At 38.1% G+C, this 20,549-nt stretch overlaps 2 protein-coding genes across 2 annotated transcripts; one reads left to right on the top strand and one right to left on the bottom strand.

The window, feature by feature from the left end:
* Positions 1-3,596: 3,596 nt before the first annotated feature.
* On the top strand, positions 3,597-10,857 carry LOC139938893 (angiopoietin-1 receptor-like). Its single transcript, XM_071934543.1, has 10 exons — positions 3,597-3,732; positions 5,719-6,010; positions 6,752-6,862; positions 6,986-7,143; positions 7,683-7,796; positions 8,450-8,520; positions 9,012-9,052; positions 9,534-9,630; positions 10,021-10,126; positions 10,708-10,857. The coding sequence occupies exons 1-10, from the start codon at positions 3,634-3,636 to the stop codon at positions 10,777-10,779; spliced, it is 1,161 nt and encodes a 386-aa protein (XP_071790644.1). The 5' UTR covers positions 3,597-3,633; the 3' UTR covers positions 10,780-10,857.
* Positions 10,858-14,497: 3,640 nt separating this feature from the next.
* On the bottom strand, positions 14,498-16,974 carry LOC139938187 (galanin receptor 2a-like). The gene is made up of 2 exons (XM_071933579.1): positions 16,269-16,974; positions 14,498-14,850 (listed from the first exon to the last, which is right to left on the bottom strand). Exons 1-2 carry the CDS (start codon positions 16,972-16,974, stop codon positions 14,498-14,500), a joined length of 1,059 nt encoding a protein of 352 aa, XP_071789680.1.
* Positions 16,975-20,549: the final 3,575 nt, after the last annotated feature.

The raw sequence follows: 20,549 nt of genomic DNA, 5'->3' as shown, positions 1-20,549 counted from the left end.
TGCGCTTACATAAAGCATATATTTCACAGCTTAGCTGGGATATTTTTGCTTGTTTGCGGGGAAACTCGTCGTATGTAATATTTGATTCGAAGCTTGCACAGATTTTCCAGGAAAGAAGTATCCTACAAAATGATGTGTTTTTAAACACGTAAAACAATATCAAGTGGAAACTTAGGACGTAACCTTATTCCTATCATATTTTTGTTTTATTTTTGTTAATAATTAACCACGTGATCCTCATTTGGATATTAAATTGGGAAGTCTTTGCAGCATCACAGCAAACTGTTTGTAGTTTGGACTCCTTGGGGGTTGGGGATAAATTTTGAAAAACCGTGACCTCAAGTTGACCTCATTTTTCAAACTTGTTTTCAGTTAAAGACTCATTGGTAATTTTAGCACATAATCTAGCAAAAGACCATGGAACAGCTTTGTTCACAAACACCGAATGAACCTTGTAATGTTCTCGTTTTGGATGTAAACGCCTTTTGTTCATATAAATGTTTTTCTTAAACACAAACCTACTGCCAAATATTCGTCGTAAAGGAAGATTTACTTCAACCGTTTCTTGGGCACAAGCCCTTTGGGTTGTTTTTATTGTTCAACACCGCTACTATAAACACCCCCACCCTCAATGTCTCCCTGACCTATATGTTCCAACTACCTTTTCCCCAGAAACCCCTTCCTTTTACCGCCCCCCCCCCCCCTTTGTACCTCTCTTGTCTTTATAGAGTTTCATAAAAACATCATAATTAGTTCTGCTGTAATCATTGACTCAGTGTTTGAACACAGAGACATCTGTCTCCCACCCCAAAACATCAATTATCAGTCGGGAAAATTTACTACCAGAGACCATACCGATATACTCCGTATAAAGATGCACTTATCTGATAAAAAAAACACACTTGTCTCATCTGATGGTCGGATACACAGCTACATGTATGATTCGCTTCTCCCCTTACACACTATGATTGCTACAATGAATGTAAGGGCGAGTTGTTTGACTCGTTTCAAATAAAAAACATGCATAATAAACTGGACTCAATTGATCGATTGCGCTCCGTGCGTCACGTGACCTGTGCGTTAAAAAGACATGATTACTGTTGCAATTTGTTGTTCAATAAAGACTCAATTCTCGAAATCACTGAGGAATAATCCGGGATTTGTAACGTGAGACCTTACCGGTGGCTGAACAATGCCAGTAATGGGTAAACATAGTTACACCAATTAGGAGAAATTCCACGAGAATGTTCACACGATGTCATGTGATTGTACACGGAAAGTGGGGTTTGACATTGCCATAATTGTAATGATTTTGCAGTCAATAATTTCATAAAAATTTAATTAAGGAGCTGCAAATCCCTTATTTGATTGGAAGGGGTAGCTGTCAACTATGAGTCGGATTAACTTTGTAATCTCCCTTATGGCCGCCCGACTTGACGCTGTGCACAACGCAAACGGCGCGTGAGCATTTTGTAGTAGATTACTGGAAATATCAAACAGCAAATGTGATTTAAATCAATATCACAATATTCAAATTTACAAAAAAGGCTTTGTTTTAAGTTAAGGGTTATGTCGGACAATGGAAACAACGCAATGGAATTTGTCCCCAGTTCAAGTAAATCTTAGACCATATATTGAACATCCACAGACGGATATCTAGCAGTTATGGTGTTCCAAAGACAACACTTTGCGTCGCCGTCGCCGTCGCCGTCGCCGTCGCAGTCGCCGTCGCCGTCGCAGTCGCAGTCGCCGTCACCGTCGCCATCGCCGTCAATGTCGCCATCGCAGTCGCAGTCAGTCGCCGACGCCGTCACGGTCGCAGCCCTCGGCCCCCTTACATCTTTAAATATTTTGTTAGCTCTGTGCAGGATAGTGAAACAGCGCCCTCAGGAGTCCGCAGGCGACGGCGACGACAAATGCGACGACAACGGCGACGGCGATGGCGAAGGCGACGGCGACGGCAACGGCGATGGCGAAGGCGACTGCGACGGCAACGGCGACGCGAAGTGTCTTTTTTGGAACACCATAAGCAGTAGTGTCATGTCTGTGGCTAAGTTCATTTAGGTCCGGGCTACATTTAGGTCCGGGCTACATTTAGGTACATGTTTGGGGCTACATTTAGGTCCGGGCTATTAGGGCTCGGGCTACATTATGGTGCCGCACAAACGGCTGTCAGTAATTACATATAAGTTCAGTGGAAAGTTTTATCAAACTGGTATTAATAATAGTACGTACCAATGTAATAAGCAACTGCTTCGGCTGTTCGAATGTTGTCCTATAACTTAGCTACTTTTGAACAAGTCAATAAATCAAATAAATGCAAATTATAACGTTATTCTGATCTTTCTGAAACTCATAGATTTGCTTTGAGACAATTGAATTTCATTGTTTGAAGTTTACTTGTAACTTTAACTATATTGAAATTTGTTGACAATACGTTTAAACATACTTACCATCAGGTTCTTGGCACTATTGTCACCTGCGATGAAGCGCTCTTCCTACTTTGAGTCATAGCAAATACTTATAGCCGATTTTTAATTAATATTTGGTTTGGAAGGGAGAGAGAAATAGAGACATAACTGCCATAGTTTGCAGGTTTCCCAAATAGATTTTCACTCGTCATGGTGGATATAGGGAATTTATACTGAATCCTCCTTTATTTCACACAGCTGATGAGCACCAACCACCCACAGTAATAGGTTGTCCTGATCCAATCAATGTCAACCTAACACAAGGCAATAGTGATGTGGTTGTCACATGGACTGAACCATCTACTTCTGAAACCATTGGAGTAGCTGTGACTAAGACTCACCAACCTGAATCAACATTCACCGATGGAGTTACTACAGTCCTATACACATTCACTGATCAGGCTGGCAATTCAACGATATGTACATTCAATGTCACAGTGTCCAGTGAGTAAATGTATGTTTTCTCTCTAATTAAATGCTTTCTCTCACTTTATAGAGTGCACATAAAGCACTCTTTATATTTAGCCCAAAGAAAACAGTCATCATCTGAGTTTTATTCTAAAGGGTATAATCCAATAGGTAATTTTTGTAGGACACAACACACAAGGTCCACAGATTTACATTAAACTAAAAGGTTGTAGATAATGATGGTAGAAAGCTTCCCTGCTGAGGTGCTGTAGTTTTGAAAAATGAGTAAAACCATGTCATGAAAATACGTTTTTACATGCTAAACTAATTTTCACAAATCACGAAAACAAGTTTCGTCTCAGCGGACGAACAAAAGTACTTTCGTTACATTGGTTTACTCATTCCTCAAGAACTGCAGCACCACAGCAATTATTATTTTAAGGTAAACTTTCTACTTTGATCATCTTAAGACGGTGTAAGTTTAGTGTAAATCTGTGAACATTTTGTTTTGTGTTACAAGTGTTATCAGCAAATTGTTATTGTGACACCTGTAATTGAAAGTGTTACAATATCAAATGATTATAGCCTAATTACCTAATTTTGCAATATGTTTTTCTTTTTCTTCTTCTTTTTCTTTTGAATCTGTCACACCCAGCATGGTGATTATTTGCGCATTACTATAGTCTTTATCATAGGATGACGCACGGATGACGCACCTCCAGTTTATTCAACTACAACTATAGTTATCATCTGCATGATCATCTTGGTCGTCATTCTTGTGTTTGGGTGTCTGGTTTTCTTTCTCAGATTTCGAAAGAGAAAACCACAAGAACCAACGCGAGACCAAGAAATGGTAAGAAACCAAGATATCTGTAGAGACTATATTAGAGGGCGTACTGGACTAGTTGTAAAAGCTACACAACACTGTGAAGTTACATTCAAACACTGGAAAAACGTTATCATAAACAGCGATTACGCCATGAAAAGGTTGAGACTAAGACTGGCATCGAGTTTGTATGAAACTTGCAATACCATTATAGCCTAACCATCTATAACTCATTTCGAAATGACAACAAAAACAAGGAAACTTTGCTTTTAGTTTCTTAAAGGAACATTACAGAGTTGGTAAAAAAAACGTTAAAATCACAGATTTACAGCAAACTTACCCGGTCAGATGATGATGAGACATCCTAATAAAACTAATTTCCCGTTCGAAGTTCATCGCTTATCAAGATAGCGTTTTATTCTTTTTTCCCCCCTTTTTTTTTGCATCACTGTCGTGCTAATGCTATTATCAGTTTTTATCGCAATTTTCTTGTGACCCAGATGGCCGATTGATCTCAAACTTCTACATGTTAAGTTTATGTAAATGGTGGATAACATAAAGTTGTTAACCTGTCAGCTACCGGTTTTTTTTTTTTTTTTTGCAAAACAAAAAAAATAAAATTTTCTTTAAAGTAAAAACTTGGGCCACATTAATACGATTTAGCCACATTGATATAAACGGATTTACCTTACCTCATTTTGGAAATATTGTTTTTCTTTCGTTTTGTTTTTGGTTTTATCTGTCACACCCAGTAGTTGTAGTTTTTCCCTCTTTTTTGTGAGTTTGCTTATATTTTATGTTTTTCTTCGGTTGTTTGCCTGTAGTTGTGCTTGTCCCTTGTCTTTGGTTTTTGATGTGTAAACTAAGGGTACCCATTTAGTGGGCCTATGTGCCTGTTCGGGTTTCCCTTTTTTCACCAATGTAATTTTTGTATGTACTTGTACAAAAAAGATAATACAAAAGAAAATACACAAAAATATGTTCTAGCCTTTAGGCATATTATACCATTGAAGTGAGACAGAAAAAAACCTAACCCAAACAAAAATATAGGGAATAGTGACTGAACAAATTTAAACGGGATTTTAGTGTATTAATTTTGGTTTTTACCCATACACCGATGTGTGTTAGCACTGTATACTCAGTACTTTCCCGAGTCCTGTGAAAAAATATCACAGGCATGTTACTCGGGTGGGATTCGAACCCACGACCCTTGCAATTCTAGAGCAGTGTCTTACCAACTAGACTACCGAGGTTGCCCGGCAGCTAGAGGCAGTTCGAATCCTATGTTTTGGCAGCGGGTACCGCAACGATATAATAGATGTTAAATTTGCATCGGGGATAAAGAATATTAATTTTGGTTTTTACCCATACACCGATGTGTGTTAGCACTGTATACTCAGTACTTTCCCGAGTCCTGTGAAAAAATATCACAGGCATGTTACTCGGGTGGGATTCGAACCCACGACCCTTGCAATTCTAGAGCAGTGTCTTACCAACTAGACTACCGAGGTTGCCCGGCAGCTAGAGGCAGTTCGAATCCTATGTTTTGGCAGCGGGTACCGCAACGATATAATAGATGTTAAATTTGCATCGGGGATAAAGAATATTAATTTTGGTTTTTACCCATACACCGATGTGTGTTAGCACTGTATACTCAGTACTTTCCCGAGTCCTGTGAAAAAATATCACAGGCATGTTACTCGGGTGGGATTCGAACCCACGACCCTTGCAATTCTAGAGCAGTGTCTTACCAACTAGACTACCGAGGTTGCCCGGCAGCTAGAGGCAGTTCGAATCCTATGTTTTGGCAGCGGGTACCGCAACGATATAATAGATGTTAAATTTGCATCGGGGATAAAGAATATTAATTTTAGTGGGGAATGATGTCAGGAAAATGCTTTGGTCCTATCAGCTTTTAAATTCCTTAATAAATGTGACATAATGAGTAATGCTCTCATGGTTAAAAGAAAATGCGTTACAATAATAGTTGTATTTTGCCCAAACTTCCGACAGACGGGTTACGAAAACAGAATAACACCCGACGATAAAATCAACAAAGCTGCAATTGACTCCGGGTCAGTTGGTCAGAATCTAGCACCTGGATATGAGCCAGTTCGAGATGTTCATGTATCTCCAACCTATGAAGATGTTGGTTTACCTACATGGGCTGAACCATGGAATGTATTGTGGGACAACTTTATCGTAGGAACAAAAGTACTAAGGAAGGGGCAGTTTGGTGAGGTGTTGTACGGTGGAGTAATGATTGCTGGAGAACTCTGCAAGGCTGCAATCAAGAAGCTGCAAGGTAAATAAGCATTATTAATTTTGTTTTCTTTTACCCATATAACACCGATGTGTGTTAGCACTGTATACTCAGTACTTACCCGAGTTCTTTGACAACAATCACAGGCATATTACTCGGGTGGGTTTCGAACCAACGACCTTGCAATCCTAGAGCAAATTTAACATCTGTTAAATAAGCACTGCTACACATTAAATCAATATTTGGTGATGACAGTATTATCTTCATAAGTTTTGTTCTTTAAAATCATCAAGTGCGCAAGAGTCTTGGGTCGCTATAAGACCCTGCCATTTCACAACTTGCATTGCTCATCTAGGCCTAATCATACCTGCCTTGTACCGAGAGGCAAACAGACTGACAGCAATACCACAGTCTTTCAGATGGAGGTTGTATTGCACCAGTCCAGGGGCGGATCCATGAATATTTGTACTGATGGGGTCACTGTGTGTCAACAATTATTATTAATACTGTTGACACCACAGACTATTAAGGTCTATGTTAGGAAAAATCAAGCGGGTAAACGATCTTGGCCCTGGCCACTCAATCTTTAAAATATGTTTCTCACACTCATTCTCTTACAAGTTGGAAATGATATTTTAAATAAATTCATCTGCATAGTAATAAAATTAATTAGATGGTTGCTAACTGGCATTTAAACAAAGTATTAAATGTGTGTTAGAAGTGGTTTGTAGATGTTTGTCTATGACTCCAAGCATAACAGTGTCATTGCAATTTTGATTTCAGAACATGCCTCCCCAGCCGAGAGAAAGATCTTCCTTGATGAATTTCTGTCCATGACCAAAATTGGATATCATCCAAACATTGTTATGCTTCTTGGTGCGTGTCAACACGAAGGTAAAACCATTCACAAGTATATTGCGTCAGTTACGAGACGAAATAGTTTAATTAATAAATAGTCCTCTCAAATTGAGTTGTAGAATTGACCTTTAACCTCATCTCACTTTCTAAAAACATCAGGTGAATTATACGTGGCCATGGAGTATCTTCCCAATGGTGACCTTCGTTCCTACCTCAGGAATGCTCGATCAATGGATAGTGAAGAATCTATTTCTTCTGACTTGCTCCAGTTTGCTTTGGATGTCGCTAAAGGAATGCAACACCTTGCTGCAACAGGAGTGAGTACATAGATGAAAGAAAAACAAACCTAGCATTGTATTGTTATTTATGCCAGTGAGTCAGCGGACTTGAATGTATCCAGAAAATTTTAATAACCAAAATAAACGAGTAGGACACCAGTCGCAACAATGTCAACTTTATGGAATGATGGCTGGTATAACTTGCTTTTGCTTAGCAATACTTTACTGTGCTCAGCAGGTTTTTGTGCTTACAGGATTTATCAAATTGGGCCCAAACTTGCATGGCTGATGATAAAAAAGATGTGGCCCGTTATTTGTCACTTCATAGACTAGAGTATCTAGGCGGGACAAAGCTCAAAGTTTTGTCCTAAATATTCAGTACTTTTCAAAATGCATGTTGAAGTCACAAAGACCAACATGACACAGAAAGAAAAAAAATGTTAGAATGCCACCATAACAAACCTTTGAACATGACAACAAAATGCTTCTACTGTGTTATCAATAAATATGGTTCAATTTATTTTAATAACTGATAATGTGAGCTTCTTTTTCGATGTGTGCACTTTTACATATTATAGGTGATACACCGAGATTTGGCGGCAAGAAATATCCTTCTGGATGAAAATCTGGTGGCAAAGATTTCTGATTATAGTTTATCACGAGGAGAAGATACCTATATGCAGACGTCACAGGTAAAAACAATTCTTCTTAACAATCAACCTGCTATTATCCCATAATAAAAATTTAAAAAATAATACAAAACATTTTATTGGACGCTTAATACGTTAGTTTCTAAGCACACATCTAGTTTTTTCCTACAGGGTATGTGGGACTACGTTTACATTATGAGACCTACTCATGTCACATAGTACATTGTAGTAGTTTACAATGTGCTGTGGCGCAATATGCTGTCAATCAAACCGGCCGTTGATTTCTCTAGAGTTAGGACTCGTCTTATCTCGAGTTAGGATGAGTTAACTTAGGATTAATCTTAAGGTCTGCATGCTACAGTGCAGGGTTGGGACTCGTCCTAAGATCAGTGTTCAGTTAGGAAGAGTTTCGTGAAATCGAGGCCAGGAACACACCGGGGCGAACTCCTTCTCGTTTCGGTAAGTACACTGGGTGCTTTTTCGTGCGTTGCACAACACACTGGACCAACGGCTTTACGTCCCGTTCAAAGTTTGAAGCATCAAGGTTTTAAAAGTGTCTTTCTTAAAGCCACAGGTTTCACGACTGGGATTCGAAACCCCATTCTGCTGATCAGACACACCAGAGCATGAGTCGGATGCTTTTACCGCAAGTATAAAATCCTTACCTTGCCTAACATTTTATTCCCTCCTCTTAGACTCGTGTTCCTGCACGCTGGTTGTCTTTGGAGTCCTTGACAAGCAAGACTTACACCACAGAGAGTGACGTGTGAGTTTACAGTTCAGAAATTTAAACTCTTTTCATCCCGAATGTTTTGTACCTATAAGTTGAATGGAAAGGTCTAGTTGTAGACAACACTGGCGAAATTATGTAGGATTTTACAATTTGCCTTTTGGGTGTACACAAATAAATAAGCTATTTTTTAAGGCAGTTGAATTTAGAATTAATCAAAATAGTTGAGCAATGTTAAATGTTTCAGAGAAAACCTTTCACTCGGTACTTTTTGGAATGAACAAATTGATGACCTAAGATTGTTGTACTTTACACCAAATGAGGGACTATGGGGGAACTCTATAGATGGCAGCAGACTTACCCAGGTTAGTCAAGTGTTCTTCGGAATATGAGCATGCTCCGAATGACGTGAACAAATCAAATGTACCTGCTGGTAAGTCTGCTGCCACCTAACGTTTACAAGTCTCCCGTTCCTAACCGTAGGTTGCCTCAATCTCAATGATGCTTATCATAACATTCTCTTCTAGATGGTCTTATGGAATCCTCCTCTGGGAGATTGTAACTGCTGGTAAGACATGTCTTGTATTTGGGGGATAACATCTGATAACCATATCACTTCTTAATGTGCTTTTGGGTTGTTCTTGCAATTAATTAATTTTAAAATAATTACATATTTATATATACATTTAAAAAAAAAAAAAATTTAACGAACTATTTTTACTTGTAAATGTACCTTTGTGGCCTGCTTGGCCGCCAGTGCAGTTAATTAATAAACCATAATGAAAAATGAAGGAAAAAAACTTCAAAGGGAAGTGATTCTCAAAATGTTTTAATTCTCACCAAGAAAGGTTTTATTTGAGGGAGTACTACTTAGTTGTAAGAGCGACTACCAAAAGCAATGTTTCATTTAAGTATAAAAAGAAAAAGGGAACAGGCAACTTTATATTTTTTGCAATAACTTTTCTGTGCGATTTTATAAAAAATAATCTAAGAATTGGAATTTAATTTTTAGTTCAATTACAATACCTCCGCATATTGTTTGTCAATAGGTGGTACACCATACCCAGGGATACCAACTGGTGTCCTAGCGTCGAAATTGAAGAATGGATATCGCATGCCTAAACCAACCAACTGCGACAGTAAGATGTACGTATTTATTGGATACACGACTTTCATACAATGACTTGCTATGTCTCTCCATTTTAAGGTTCTCCTCGCACAAAAAGATATAATTATGATCAAGAAACTGTGATTTGAGACTGTCTACTTGTCTCTATTTATGTGAAGTGTATGTTGTGTATGTTGAACTGTGTATGTTGTAAGCTCCAAAAAGTAAATCATCATCTGTGTTCAAACGCCTCCTGAAGATTCTTCTATTGTAACAATCATCTTGCTCCTATTGTTTTGTTTTCTTGGCTAGTCATTGGATTTGTTTGTATTACTTTTTTTTTCATTTTTCTCTCCATTTGGTAAGCACTATGTTCTTGGTATGGCGCTTTGTACAGTTGTTATTACTAATACCATTCAATTTTACAGCTACGACTTGATGCTGAAATGCTGGCGGGAAAAGCCAGACGAGCGTCCTTCCTTCAAGAACATCGTGTCCGTTCTAACCACAATGACCGAGAACCAAGATGATCAGGTATTGTCTAAGAGCTACGGTATTTATATTCAACAACATATTCAAATAAAATAAAATTGAGATTAAGATATGGACAACATTTCGATATTACCAGTATTTTATTTGTTTGTTTTCATATTTTATTTTTTTCTTCAAAATGTTATACTTTTGGTATTACACAATCATTAACACAAGTGCCTCATTTGTCTTAAGATAAAATCACCAACAGCCTCGTAAGATACACAGATAATCCAATACTTTAATGCATGGACCTTTGCTCTAGCATCAGTTTACAACTCGGCTTAAAAAATATCATCCAGAAAATGCATCCTTAGAACAAATAACAGGGGTGTACCTGTTTGGGACTCAAGCTTGCTTTGCTTCTTAGTGAGCTCCCCCTGCAGTATCCTAAAAGTGTACAATATTTATTTCCTCCTGGCTTAACTGTATTATTTGGAACAGATAATATACTATTGCCTGTTTTACAACGTTAATGTGGAAATAATGAATATTAAAACCGTAATAATTATATAAATCAAACAAAAACCAGAAATACGAGAACAGACAAATATATAATGAATTGTGGGGTTTTTTTTTCGCAGATGTACATGATCCCGTCACCAAGATCCGGAGAGCAAAATGTGAACATTAACTTAGAGTTTGAGGACAAATAGGTTTGGTTGAAGTTTGTTTATGTATCTTCATCAGACGCGTTGCGAGGATTGGGACAATGTCTTTTGTCAAGTTCCAAAGTTTACAAAGTATCTAACATCCGATAAATCTACTCCGCGGTAGTAGAATAAAGAAATACAGTTATCTAAAGAACCTTATCTACCTGGCAAGTATATAAACACATGGTTTTACCGCAGACCAAATATTGAAACCTCACCATGCAATGCCTCAAATCTTATATCAAACTTTTGCTAATCCTGTAGGGACTATTTTGTTGTTGTCGTACAAATAGTTTGCAGAGCTTATAATATTTTCTCCTGACGATCGAGCAAACTGGTGGACACGTTGAGACCATTCTTAAGAACTCGCTTCGCTATAGTGCAGTTAATTTTCTAGGCCTTCCGCCAAGGAACTGGGCATAGCACGACAGTTCTTTTCAGACGCTGAGAAATCTCCCGAAAAATCCGATAAATCTACTCCGCGGTAAATATAATAATTATAGCAAGACAGTTCTCAAATGAACAAGCTCTACCTATAGCAAGTAGATACATACATGGTGTTACCGCAAAGCAAATATCTATAATTAACACTGTGTATTAACAATAATTAAAACATCATATGAATATAAGTACTTATGTCGTAAAGTCATTCCGTTTACTCAAGAGTAATATGCAATATGTAAAGGTTTTTTTTCCTCTTTTAGAACTCATGTTTGGTGTCTTATGACTACGTATTAGAATATATTTTTTACTGGTAACAGTTAATTTGACTGCGTTTTTCTAATTTTAGCTTACGTTTTAGGAATTCATTTCAACCATCAGACAGAACAATAACTCATTTTCTATATAGATAGATTTGTAGGGATAAGGGGGCGTGCAGGAATGGATATTTTGTAATAACCTAGTTTCAACTGCTAAATGAATGTTGACTGTCTTAATAACCTACTCTTGATTGTATTTTGGTGGATAATTCTTCTTATTGTATGTTTTGTTTTAGCGGTTTTTAAGGTGGTTGTTTTGATGACTGGGAAAACACTTTTCATTTATATGTGAATAATCCCATTTAAAAATATTTTATGTAACCTATGTTTATACGGTATATTGTTTTTTTTTTTTTAGAAGAGTAGGCCTAAATTAGATTTATACGCTGACAATAGGCCTTACCTTTAAAGTTTCAATCATTACAATCAACATATATATTCAATTATTTAAATAAATCAATAGATCCTTTATGCTAATGCAACCGGGAGCTTTTTGTAGTTTGTCAAGGATTTTGTGCACGTTCAAGCTTGCAGATTGCAGAATTCAAAATTATGCAATGGTAAGTTAGCAAGTTGCTTTTTCATAGACTTTGTGTCCGGTGGTCCGATATACCACAAAAAAGTTAACACTTTGTTTGCACTAAAAATTTACAGGAATTAAAAGTGAATGGAGATACAATAACAATGAAGAGGATATTTTAGATTGAATGCATGAATCGTGGGAGGAAAAGACGGATACAAAATGGTTATAATCAACAAAACCTTCGGCAGAGATTTCCCTTCCTCACGATGATTAAGGTCACTTAAAAGTGACCAATACAAACAACAACAAAACAACAATTTAAACTCTGAAGACAAAAAAATTGTTTAAAAGCATTCGGGGTTGCATTTTTAAGCAAACACAAGGCCGGACTTACCCACAACAGAATCAGTATCGAGGGACACCGTGAACATAACTCGTATTATTATTATTACTTTTTGTTATACTTTAATATTTATTTAAACTTTTACATGAAAAGCGGTTTGGGATTCGAAATGCAGGCATGCAATACAGCGACTTGTGCATCTTAAAACGAAAATAACGTCGTCGTTTTTTATAGAGTTTGCTCCCCCAAAATAGTCGTACAGGTGTACTTAACACCTAATGCGCATGCTCGCTTATTTACCCCCCTGGTGATAGTTAAATTAATGATTCATATCTTTATTCAAAAGACAAACAAAAAACGTCTAATGTTAAACATAATTTTATCAGAAAAGTGAAGAACGGGATAACAAGATTAATGTAGGCCTAATTGAAGCACACTCTGAAATGTTACTATTGGGCACGTTTGTGAGTTGTAAAATTGTTAATGGCCACACTGCACTTTTTGCTGTGTTTTGTGTGCTACTTTCTTCAAAGTTATCTTGCTTCTTCTTTTTTCAGAGACTAATAATGTTCAATTTCTTTGTGTTAATCAAAACTTTGTACTTGAAAATAACACATCGCTTTAAGACATTTCTCTTTAGTTTCAGTTTACTCAATTTAACAGGGCAAGAATTAATTTCAAAGTTTGCTACATACTAGGAAAATAGGTAGGTCTTGAAACCCTTTTTGACGGACAAAGCGGTCTGTGTATTTTTAGGGACAGGACTCTGTGTTTCTTAAAGGAAAGAGCTCTATCGCTGGCTTGCTTGCGTGACTTGCCAGCTTTACAAAATTATAACATCAGAACAGGAATTAGAGCAGTCATTTATAAGGCAACAACAGATACAATTTTGGGCACAGCGATTTGTACGATTTAATAATATTCAATTTAATAAAATGTACAGAAGCAGGTTAACGATAGATTGTAGATTGATGTCACGTAGAATGCCGAGGCAAGAAACATGTTAAAGACACGGACGCTATTGGTAATTGTCAAAGACCAGTCTTCTCACTCGGTGAATCTCAACATGCGCATAAAATAGTGAAAATTTGAGCTCAATTGGTCATCGAAGTTGCGAGATAATAATGAAAGAAAAAACACTATTGTCAACACGAAGTTGTGTACTTTCAGATGCTTGATTTCGTGACCACAAAATCTAATTCTGAGGTCTCGAAAACAAATTCGTGGAAAATTACTTTTTTCTCGAAAACTACTCCACTTCAGAGGGAGCCGTTTCTACCAATGTTTTGTACCATCAACCTCTCCCCATTACTCGTCACCAAGTAAGGTATTATGCTAATAATTATTTTGAGTAATTACCATTAGTGTCCGCTGCATTTAAGCAATATTTTCCGTTGGAAATGGATGCATACTGATCGAGTGCATAATTGTCCCACAATACAACCACGACAAGAAATCTGAAGTAATCCATATCACTGGTGAAATGGAAAGGCCAGATTTCACAGAGTGATTACTGTGACAATGTGCGAATTCTTATCACAATAGCCACCAAAAATATAGACACGGAACTCGTGCACACCACACTCTGACAATTTTAGAAACAGTAACAGCAACAGCAACAGCAACAGCAACGGCAACGGTAACGGCAACGGCAACGGAAACGGCAACGGCAACGGCAACGGCAATTTCATAAAGCCTGTTAGCACACAAATTTGCTTAGCATGAAATTTCATCCTTAATAAAGACAAGATTACCACCCAAATTTTAATTTGTTGCATATTGTGTGTTACTGGCATTCAGCTGTTGTTTGCTTATCCTGAAAATCACGTGGAAATTTTAATGGTAATCCTGTTTGTATTGAGAAAGAAATTTCATGCTAAGCAAATTAGTGTGCTTACAGGCTTTATTAAATAGGGCCCAGGGTAGGTCATGGTATATAAAGCTATAGTTTAAATTCTAACGAAAAATTACCATCAACGTTACAGTCAACGATGTGTTGCACCATCGACTAGAATTTGACGTTTCGGCATTAGAGTTAAAGTTGGAAGTGTCTGCGTCCGTTTTTGTCACTTCCCTACAGGATTTTGAGTCAAATTAACCATTGGCCACACCCTGCTCCTCGTTGGACACAGCAAGAGAAATACTCGTGGTAGCCGTATGAAGATCTTGTACTTGCTGTCCTCTGCACGGCAATACCAACGCCTTCAGACCATTACGGAAAGATTTATTCTTCACCGTGTAGATGAGTGGATTCACGCAGGAGTTGCAGACCCCGAGGATGACGCCAAAGTGGTAGTAGGGCTGGGTGAAATCTATTGGGACGGTCAGCAAGAAACAGAAGAACATTGACTGGTTGAGGCCCCAGCAGATGCCATAGGTGATGCCGACAAGGACTAGGGTCTTCTGAAGCTCGTGGGCTGCCTGGGCGTGCCATAGTTTCTTCTTGTCTGGGGTTAGAGGTGAAAGAGGGGAGAGGGAAGATTGATAGTGGTTGTGGTGGTGGTAGAAATGGTGACATGACGTTGTCCGCGGTGCGTGTTATTTTGTTACGCCACACTGAGGGGTTTTGTACAGTGACCCTGCCATGTTTTGTCCTGAGATGAGACTACGTTTTTAATAACGCCGGTTTACATGGTCCCTATTGGAGAACTATTTCATAAAGGGGGAAAAAAGGTTAACATCGCCCCTCCCCCCCCCCCACCCCGGTAGATTTTTTTCAAAAAGTGTTGTAACATCGCTATACGGTGTATTAAAAAAAAAAAAAAAAAAAAAAAAACGCGCAACTAAAGGGTTTCCCGCGTTGATGTCAACTCCGAAAGGACATACAATTGATGCAGTCTACGATCATCAGTATGGTAGTTGGTGCGACCAGAAACAGATTCTGTCCCAGATTTTTAGATATTGATTTGTGAAATTATTTTGATTTCCTGGACATGCTTTGTACAGTATCCTTGCTTTGCCGTATTTACCTGAAGTTGAAGTTCTGGTGGGACCAGTTGTGGCCTTAATACATTATTCAAATCCTGGATTCGAGTAATTGTTGAGGGAATGTTAAATACCTTCCAATATTTGTCTTTATTCCATTAAAATTGCCCTGGCGGCCCCATGCATTCCTTTGATTACGCAACACCGGGTGATTTTCTCTGACTCCACTCAAGCATGTAAACATAAAATTTGGCTGCACACACATTTTCTCTCTCACTTGAACCCTTTCGAGAACTGGATGAGGTCGCAGTAATACAGGCAGCAAGCACCAAAGTGTATGTATATTTATCCTTACTAGCACTCTTATAATAATTCGGAAGGACAATTCAGTTCTCTGTGACAAATATTTTAGTAGGCTACTCTTGTTAATGTGGGTGCTGCTTGGCAGTAGAACACATAATAATCACACCGCAGTATCATTCGACAAACACAGCAGTGCATTATAATTATTTTCTTTGCCCTCTTATGCCCTCTTATTCTTGGTTCACAAAAAGTAAACAGAGTAGCCAAAGTTTCATTGGAGTTTTATTATTTCCATTTCCTCTAAAGCAAAGAACACACTCTGAAAGTGTTGTGCCCGAGCAGTTAAGAGCACCGATTTCAAACTCTGGTGTTTCTGTTCAGTCGTGACATGTGTGTCCTTAAGACACTTAACTATGGCTTCGTCCTTCGGATGGGAAGTAAAGCCGTTGGCCCCGTCTGTTGTAATAGGTATCGTACTTCAAAACGTAGCTCCACATACCTTGCAGGACAAGATACTGAGCGCTTTGATACGCCTTAGGGATGTGATAAAATGCTCCAGCCTTGTATTGGTGTTACTGTTATTATAAAAGGGGTAGGCCTACCGGAAGCATTTGACATATGTATTGCAAAAACTCACCAGCACGGTCGGTTTGACTGTTAAGGCGGGAAATCTTACTCCGCAGGCTATTGACCATCTTCCAATTACTGACCAGCATGAAACCTAGCGGCCCAGCGTAATATATGAAGAGGTGGTAGAGTGCGTACACGATCTGTACCTGCAAGCTCGGGAAGCCGACATACTGGCACACGTCCGGACCTTTCAGCTCGTACACGGCAAAGAAAAAGGAGTTGTGTACAAGGGCGTAGAGCCAGCAGGCCAGGAGCATCAGGGTGATCTTACGAGTGGTGTACAGTCTCTTGTATTTCAAAGGGTACACGATAGCCACGAAGCGCTCCAGGTTAATGAGCACCAGGCTGCCCACAGACACCAGAATGCAGGTCCACATGACGTACTTGCTGACGTAGAAGCGGCAGACGAAATCGCCAAACTTTCCAGCCATCGATGGCGGGGACGGGAAGAGGTGAACCGGTACCACCATAATGCAGGACAGGAGGTCTACCACGGACAGGTGCACCACGAAGTAACTCGTGCTCGTTCGCATCTGACGGAAACGCAGTAGAATTAAGCAGATGAGAGTGTTTCCTATGATACCGGTGATGCTGATAATGCCGTATGCTGTACGGACTACGGCGCTATCCTCAATACCTCCAACTGACCAACCGGCATCAGAGTCCCGGGCCCCGGTATTAACTGGGGAGCTTGTTGGTACAGTGGCGTTCATTGTTGAATCTTTCAAATGTTTTTAATTTCAGTCAGATCCTATCTTGCTGAAATAATGTGTACGGTTTAATTCCAAGTCGAGATCATCCGTGTCTACTTATTGTGTGTGTCGTGTTGCTTGTTATACTGCGGGGGTTAGCCAGCATCCAAGCCGGGGAGTGGAGGAAGGAGACTTGTAGTGCGTCGACGAGCAGTGCCGTTTAATATTTAAATACATGTATCCTGTCTTCTATTGGTCGGCGTTTTTCGTCGTCAATGCCTTAAAGGCACTGAACACATTTGTATTTTGTCAAAGACTGGTATTCTCACTTGGTGTATCCCAACACATGCATAAAATAACAAACCTGTGACACTTTTGGCTCAATTGGTCATCGAATTTGCAAGAGAATAACGAAAAACACCCTTGTTGCAGATGCAGAATTTTAAGTAAAAAGGCTTCAGCTGAATATTTTATTATTTGAGTGAGAAATAACTTCTTACTCAAAACCTACGTTACTTCAGAGGGAGCTGTTCCTCACAATGTTGTATACTATCAGTAGCTCTCCATTGTTCGTTAATAATGCCAAAAGTAAGTTGTTTATGCTAACAATTGTTTTGAGTAATTACCATTATTGTCCAGTGCCTTTAGAAATTGCAATAAATGTATCCTGTCTTCAATTGGTCGCCGTTTTTTACATCATCAAGGTCTTAAAATGGGGTAAAAAAAACGCAAAGGTCGGTCAATCCCCTGTTTCGAGGACAACAATTTCAAGATTAATCCGGTCATTTCTAAACAAATTGGATGTTTCATTTCAGTTCCCATGGCAACACCTGCGAGCAGTTTTATGATTAGTTTTTTTTTTCTTGTTTATTTTATTTATTATTATATTATATATTTGTTTTACAGAACCTAGAATTTTCAACCCACACGAACCAATTAATTGCTTCAAACATCAGTGCATTAATAAATAACTCATGCCGGGTGTTTGTATGACCCGTCTTCACCTCATTTTTTTTTCTAACAACAAAGATGCAACTCTCCCAAGTGATTTCAATTATAGATTGAGCACGCACTTCTGTCTTGTATTTTAGTTGTTGTTAAAGGCAGTGGACACTATTGGTATTTACTCAAAATAATTATTAGCATAAAACCTTACTTGGTGACGAGTAACGGGGAGAGGTCGATAGTATAAAACACTGTGAGAAACGGCTCCCTCTGAAGTAACGTAGTTTTGGAGAAAGAAGTAATTTTCCTCAAAATTTGATTTCGAGACCTCAGAATTCGAAATCAACTTGCATCTGAAAGCACACAACTTCGTGTGACAAAGTTGTTTTTTCTTTCATTATTATCTTGCCACTTCGACGACCAATTGAGCTCAAATTTTCACAGGTTTGTTGTTTTATGTATATGTTGAGATACACCAAGTGAGAAGACTGGTCTTTGACAATTACCAATAGTGTCTACTGTCTTTAAATGAGATTACGGTGAAAAACAAATATAAATCGTGCACCGACGAAGCAAGTATGATGTTTTTAATTGGGAAGATACGGGTGAAGGACAAAAGACAACAAGTTGACCAATCATTTCTGGGTACAGATGTTTTAATAACAAACTGCATGTTGTACATGAGTCACAAAATTAAATAGTTCAGGATGTTGTAAATTTAATAGAATCCCCGATGCAAATTTAACAGTTACATTTTGAATCGGGGATAAAGAATATTCATTTCGTTTTTACCCCAAATACATAATATAGCACTGTATACTCACTACTTAAACAATGCATATTACTGTGGTGGGATTTGAACCAACGACCTTTGACATTCTAGAGTAAAGTCAAACATAGACAACCGAGATTGCCCGGTGGCTAGAAGCAGTTCGAATCCTATGTTTTCAGCAGCGGGTACTGCAAACAATTTTTAGATGTTAAATTTGTATTGGGGATAAAGAATAATATCCGGTTTGTTTTGTACCCATAAACACCGATGTATGTAGGAAATAGTGACGGCCTCACGCCGGAGAACCATCTGCCCTGGGGCCAATTTCATAGAGCTGCTATAGCAAAAAAAAGTGTTCAGCATGAAATTTCTTCCTTGATAAAAACGGGATTACCAACCAAATTTCAACGTGACTTTTCTGGATGAGCAAACAACAGCTGAACACCAGTAACAAGGAATATGCAACAAATTGAAATTTGATTGGTAATACTGTTTTTACCATGGAAGAAATTTCATGGTTAACAAACTGTTGTGCTTAGCAGCTCTATGAAATTGGGCCCTGAACAAAGGCAGTTGGGGTACAGCTGGAGGAATTTTGTGATTTTCCTGTTACGTAAAATGCAACAGAACACACGTCTGAAAAATAAATGAATTGTTATTATAGTTATCGTAATGAGAGGCGCAGTCCACACATACAACGAGGACAACTTCAATCTCATATTCAGATGATTTCATCGCTTTAACCTTCGGAACAGCCGAGTGGCGTGGGTTGAAGTCCCGGCTTCATACTGTTTTTTTTCATCTACAAAATTGCGGATCGATTCCGCAGATTTTTTTTTATTTATTTTGTTAACCTCCTTAAAGCCATTGGACAATTTCGGAACAGAAAAAAAAATAACTTATAGTGTTCACATAAGGTAATGGTGAAAGACATGTCTTGAAATATTATTCCATGAAATGGCGCTATATAAAAACCCATTGTATTGTATTGTATTGTATTGTATAATGCTTTACTTTTTGAGAAAACATTAAAACAATATCAATTCTCGATATCGAGAATTACGGATTTATTTTAAACACATGTCATGACACGGCGAAACGTGCGAAAACAAGGGTGGGTTTTCCCGTTATTTTCTCCCGACTTTGATGACCGATTGAGCCTAAATTTCCACAGGATTGTTATGTTATATATATAAGTTGTGATACACAAAGTGTGGGCCTTAGATAATACGGTTTACCGAAAGTGTCAAATGGCTTTAAACCTTAATAATACTATTTCATGAGTGATTTATTGGTGAGTAAACTGAGGTTGACAAATAGTGTGGATGGCAGACTAGTCAATAAAATATGGACCCATCATAATGTACACAAAAATCCTACTGTGTGCACACAAACTTAATCCTATGATTTTGAATACATGTAATTATATCTTCACATTTTATTCGTTGACTGCCCAACAAGACTGTATCTAAAAGTGAGAGTTTAATTAAAAAAAAAAAAAAAAAAAAAAAGATAACTTAGTTTATGGACAGGGCTTATATCCAAATCAAGACATGTTGAAGCTATTTAAGCTGTAAATTCCAACGTATATACTGTTTTTTTTAGGAAAATGCTTATTTTCTGAATAGTAAAAATTATAATTAATTGTATTTATACTATGCTCTCTCCAGGACCCGCTTGTTCGAGGGCTCATCCATGGCAGAAAAAATCCCATAAGAATATTACACAGAAAGGGTTTAATGAAAAGTACACCAGGTCCTGTGAAAATACGCAAAATGGAAATTACGCCTTATTGTATAGGTATGTAATGTAGGTTTGTAACGCTTAAACTATACATTTGTTTGTTGGTACCGATATTGGAATAATTGTCTCAACTCCG

This window comes from Asterias amurensis, chromosome 6, assembly GCF_032118995.1.
Source record: "Asterias amurensis chromosome 6, ASM3211899v1".
Classification (NCBI taxonomy): Eukaryota; Metazoa; Echinodermata; class Asteroidea; order Forcipulatida; family Asteriidae; genus Asterias; species Asterias amurensis.
Note: the sequence above shows the minus strand (reverse complement) of the source record. Positions and strands in the feature narration are given on the sequence as shown.

Excerpts from the sequence above, each read along its gene's own strand:
- LOC139938893 (XM_071934543.1), top strand. The coding sequence starts at position 3,634 with ATGATCATCTTGGTCGTCATTCTTGTGTTTGGGTGTCTGGTTTTCTTT. Across the intron at positions 6,011-6,751 it reads TGCAATCAAGAAGCTGCAAG|AACATGCCTCCCCAGCCGAG; the intron begins GTAAATAAGCAT and ends TTTTGATTTCAG. Across the intron at positions 7,797-8,449 it reads CCTATATGCAGACGTCACAG|ACTCGTGTTCCTGCACGCTG; the intron begins GTAAAAACAATT and ends CCCTCCTCTTAG.
- LOC139938187 (XM_071933579.1), bottom strand. The coding sequence starts at position 16,974 with ATGAACGCCACTGTACCAACAAGCTCCCCAGTTAATACCGGGGCCCGG. Across the intron at positions 14,851-16,268 it reads CAGTCAAACCGACCGTGCTG|ACAAGAAGAAACTATGGCAC; the intron begins GTGAGTTTTTGC and ends CTCTAACCCCAG.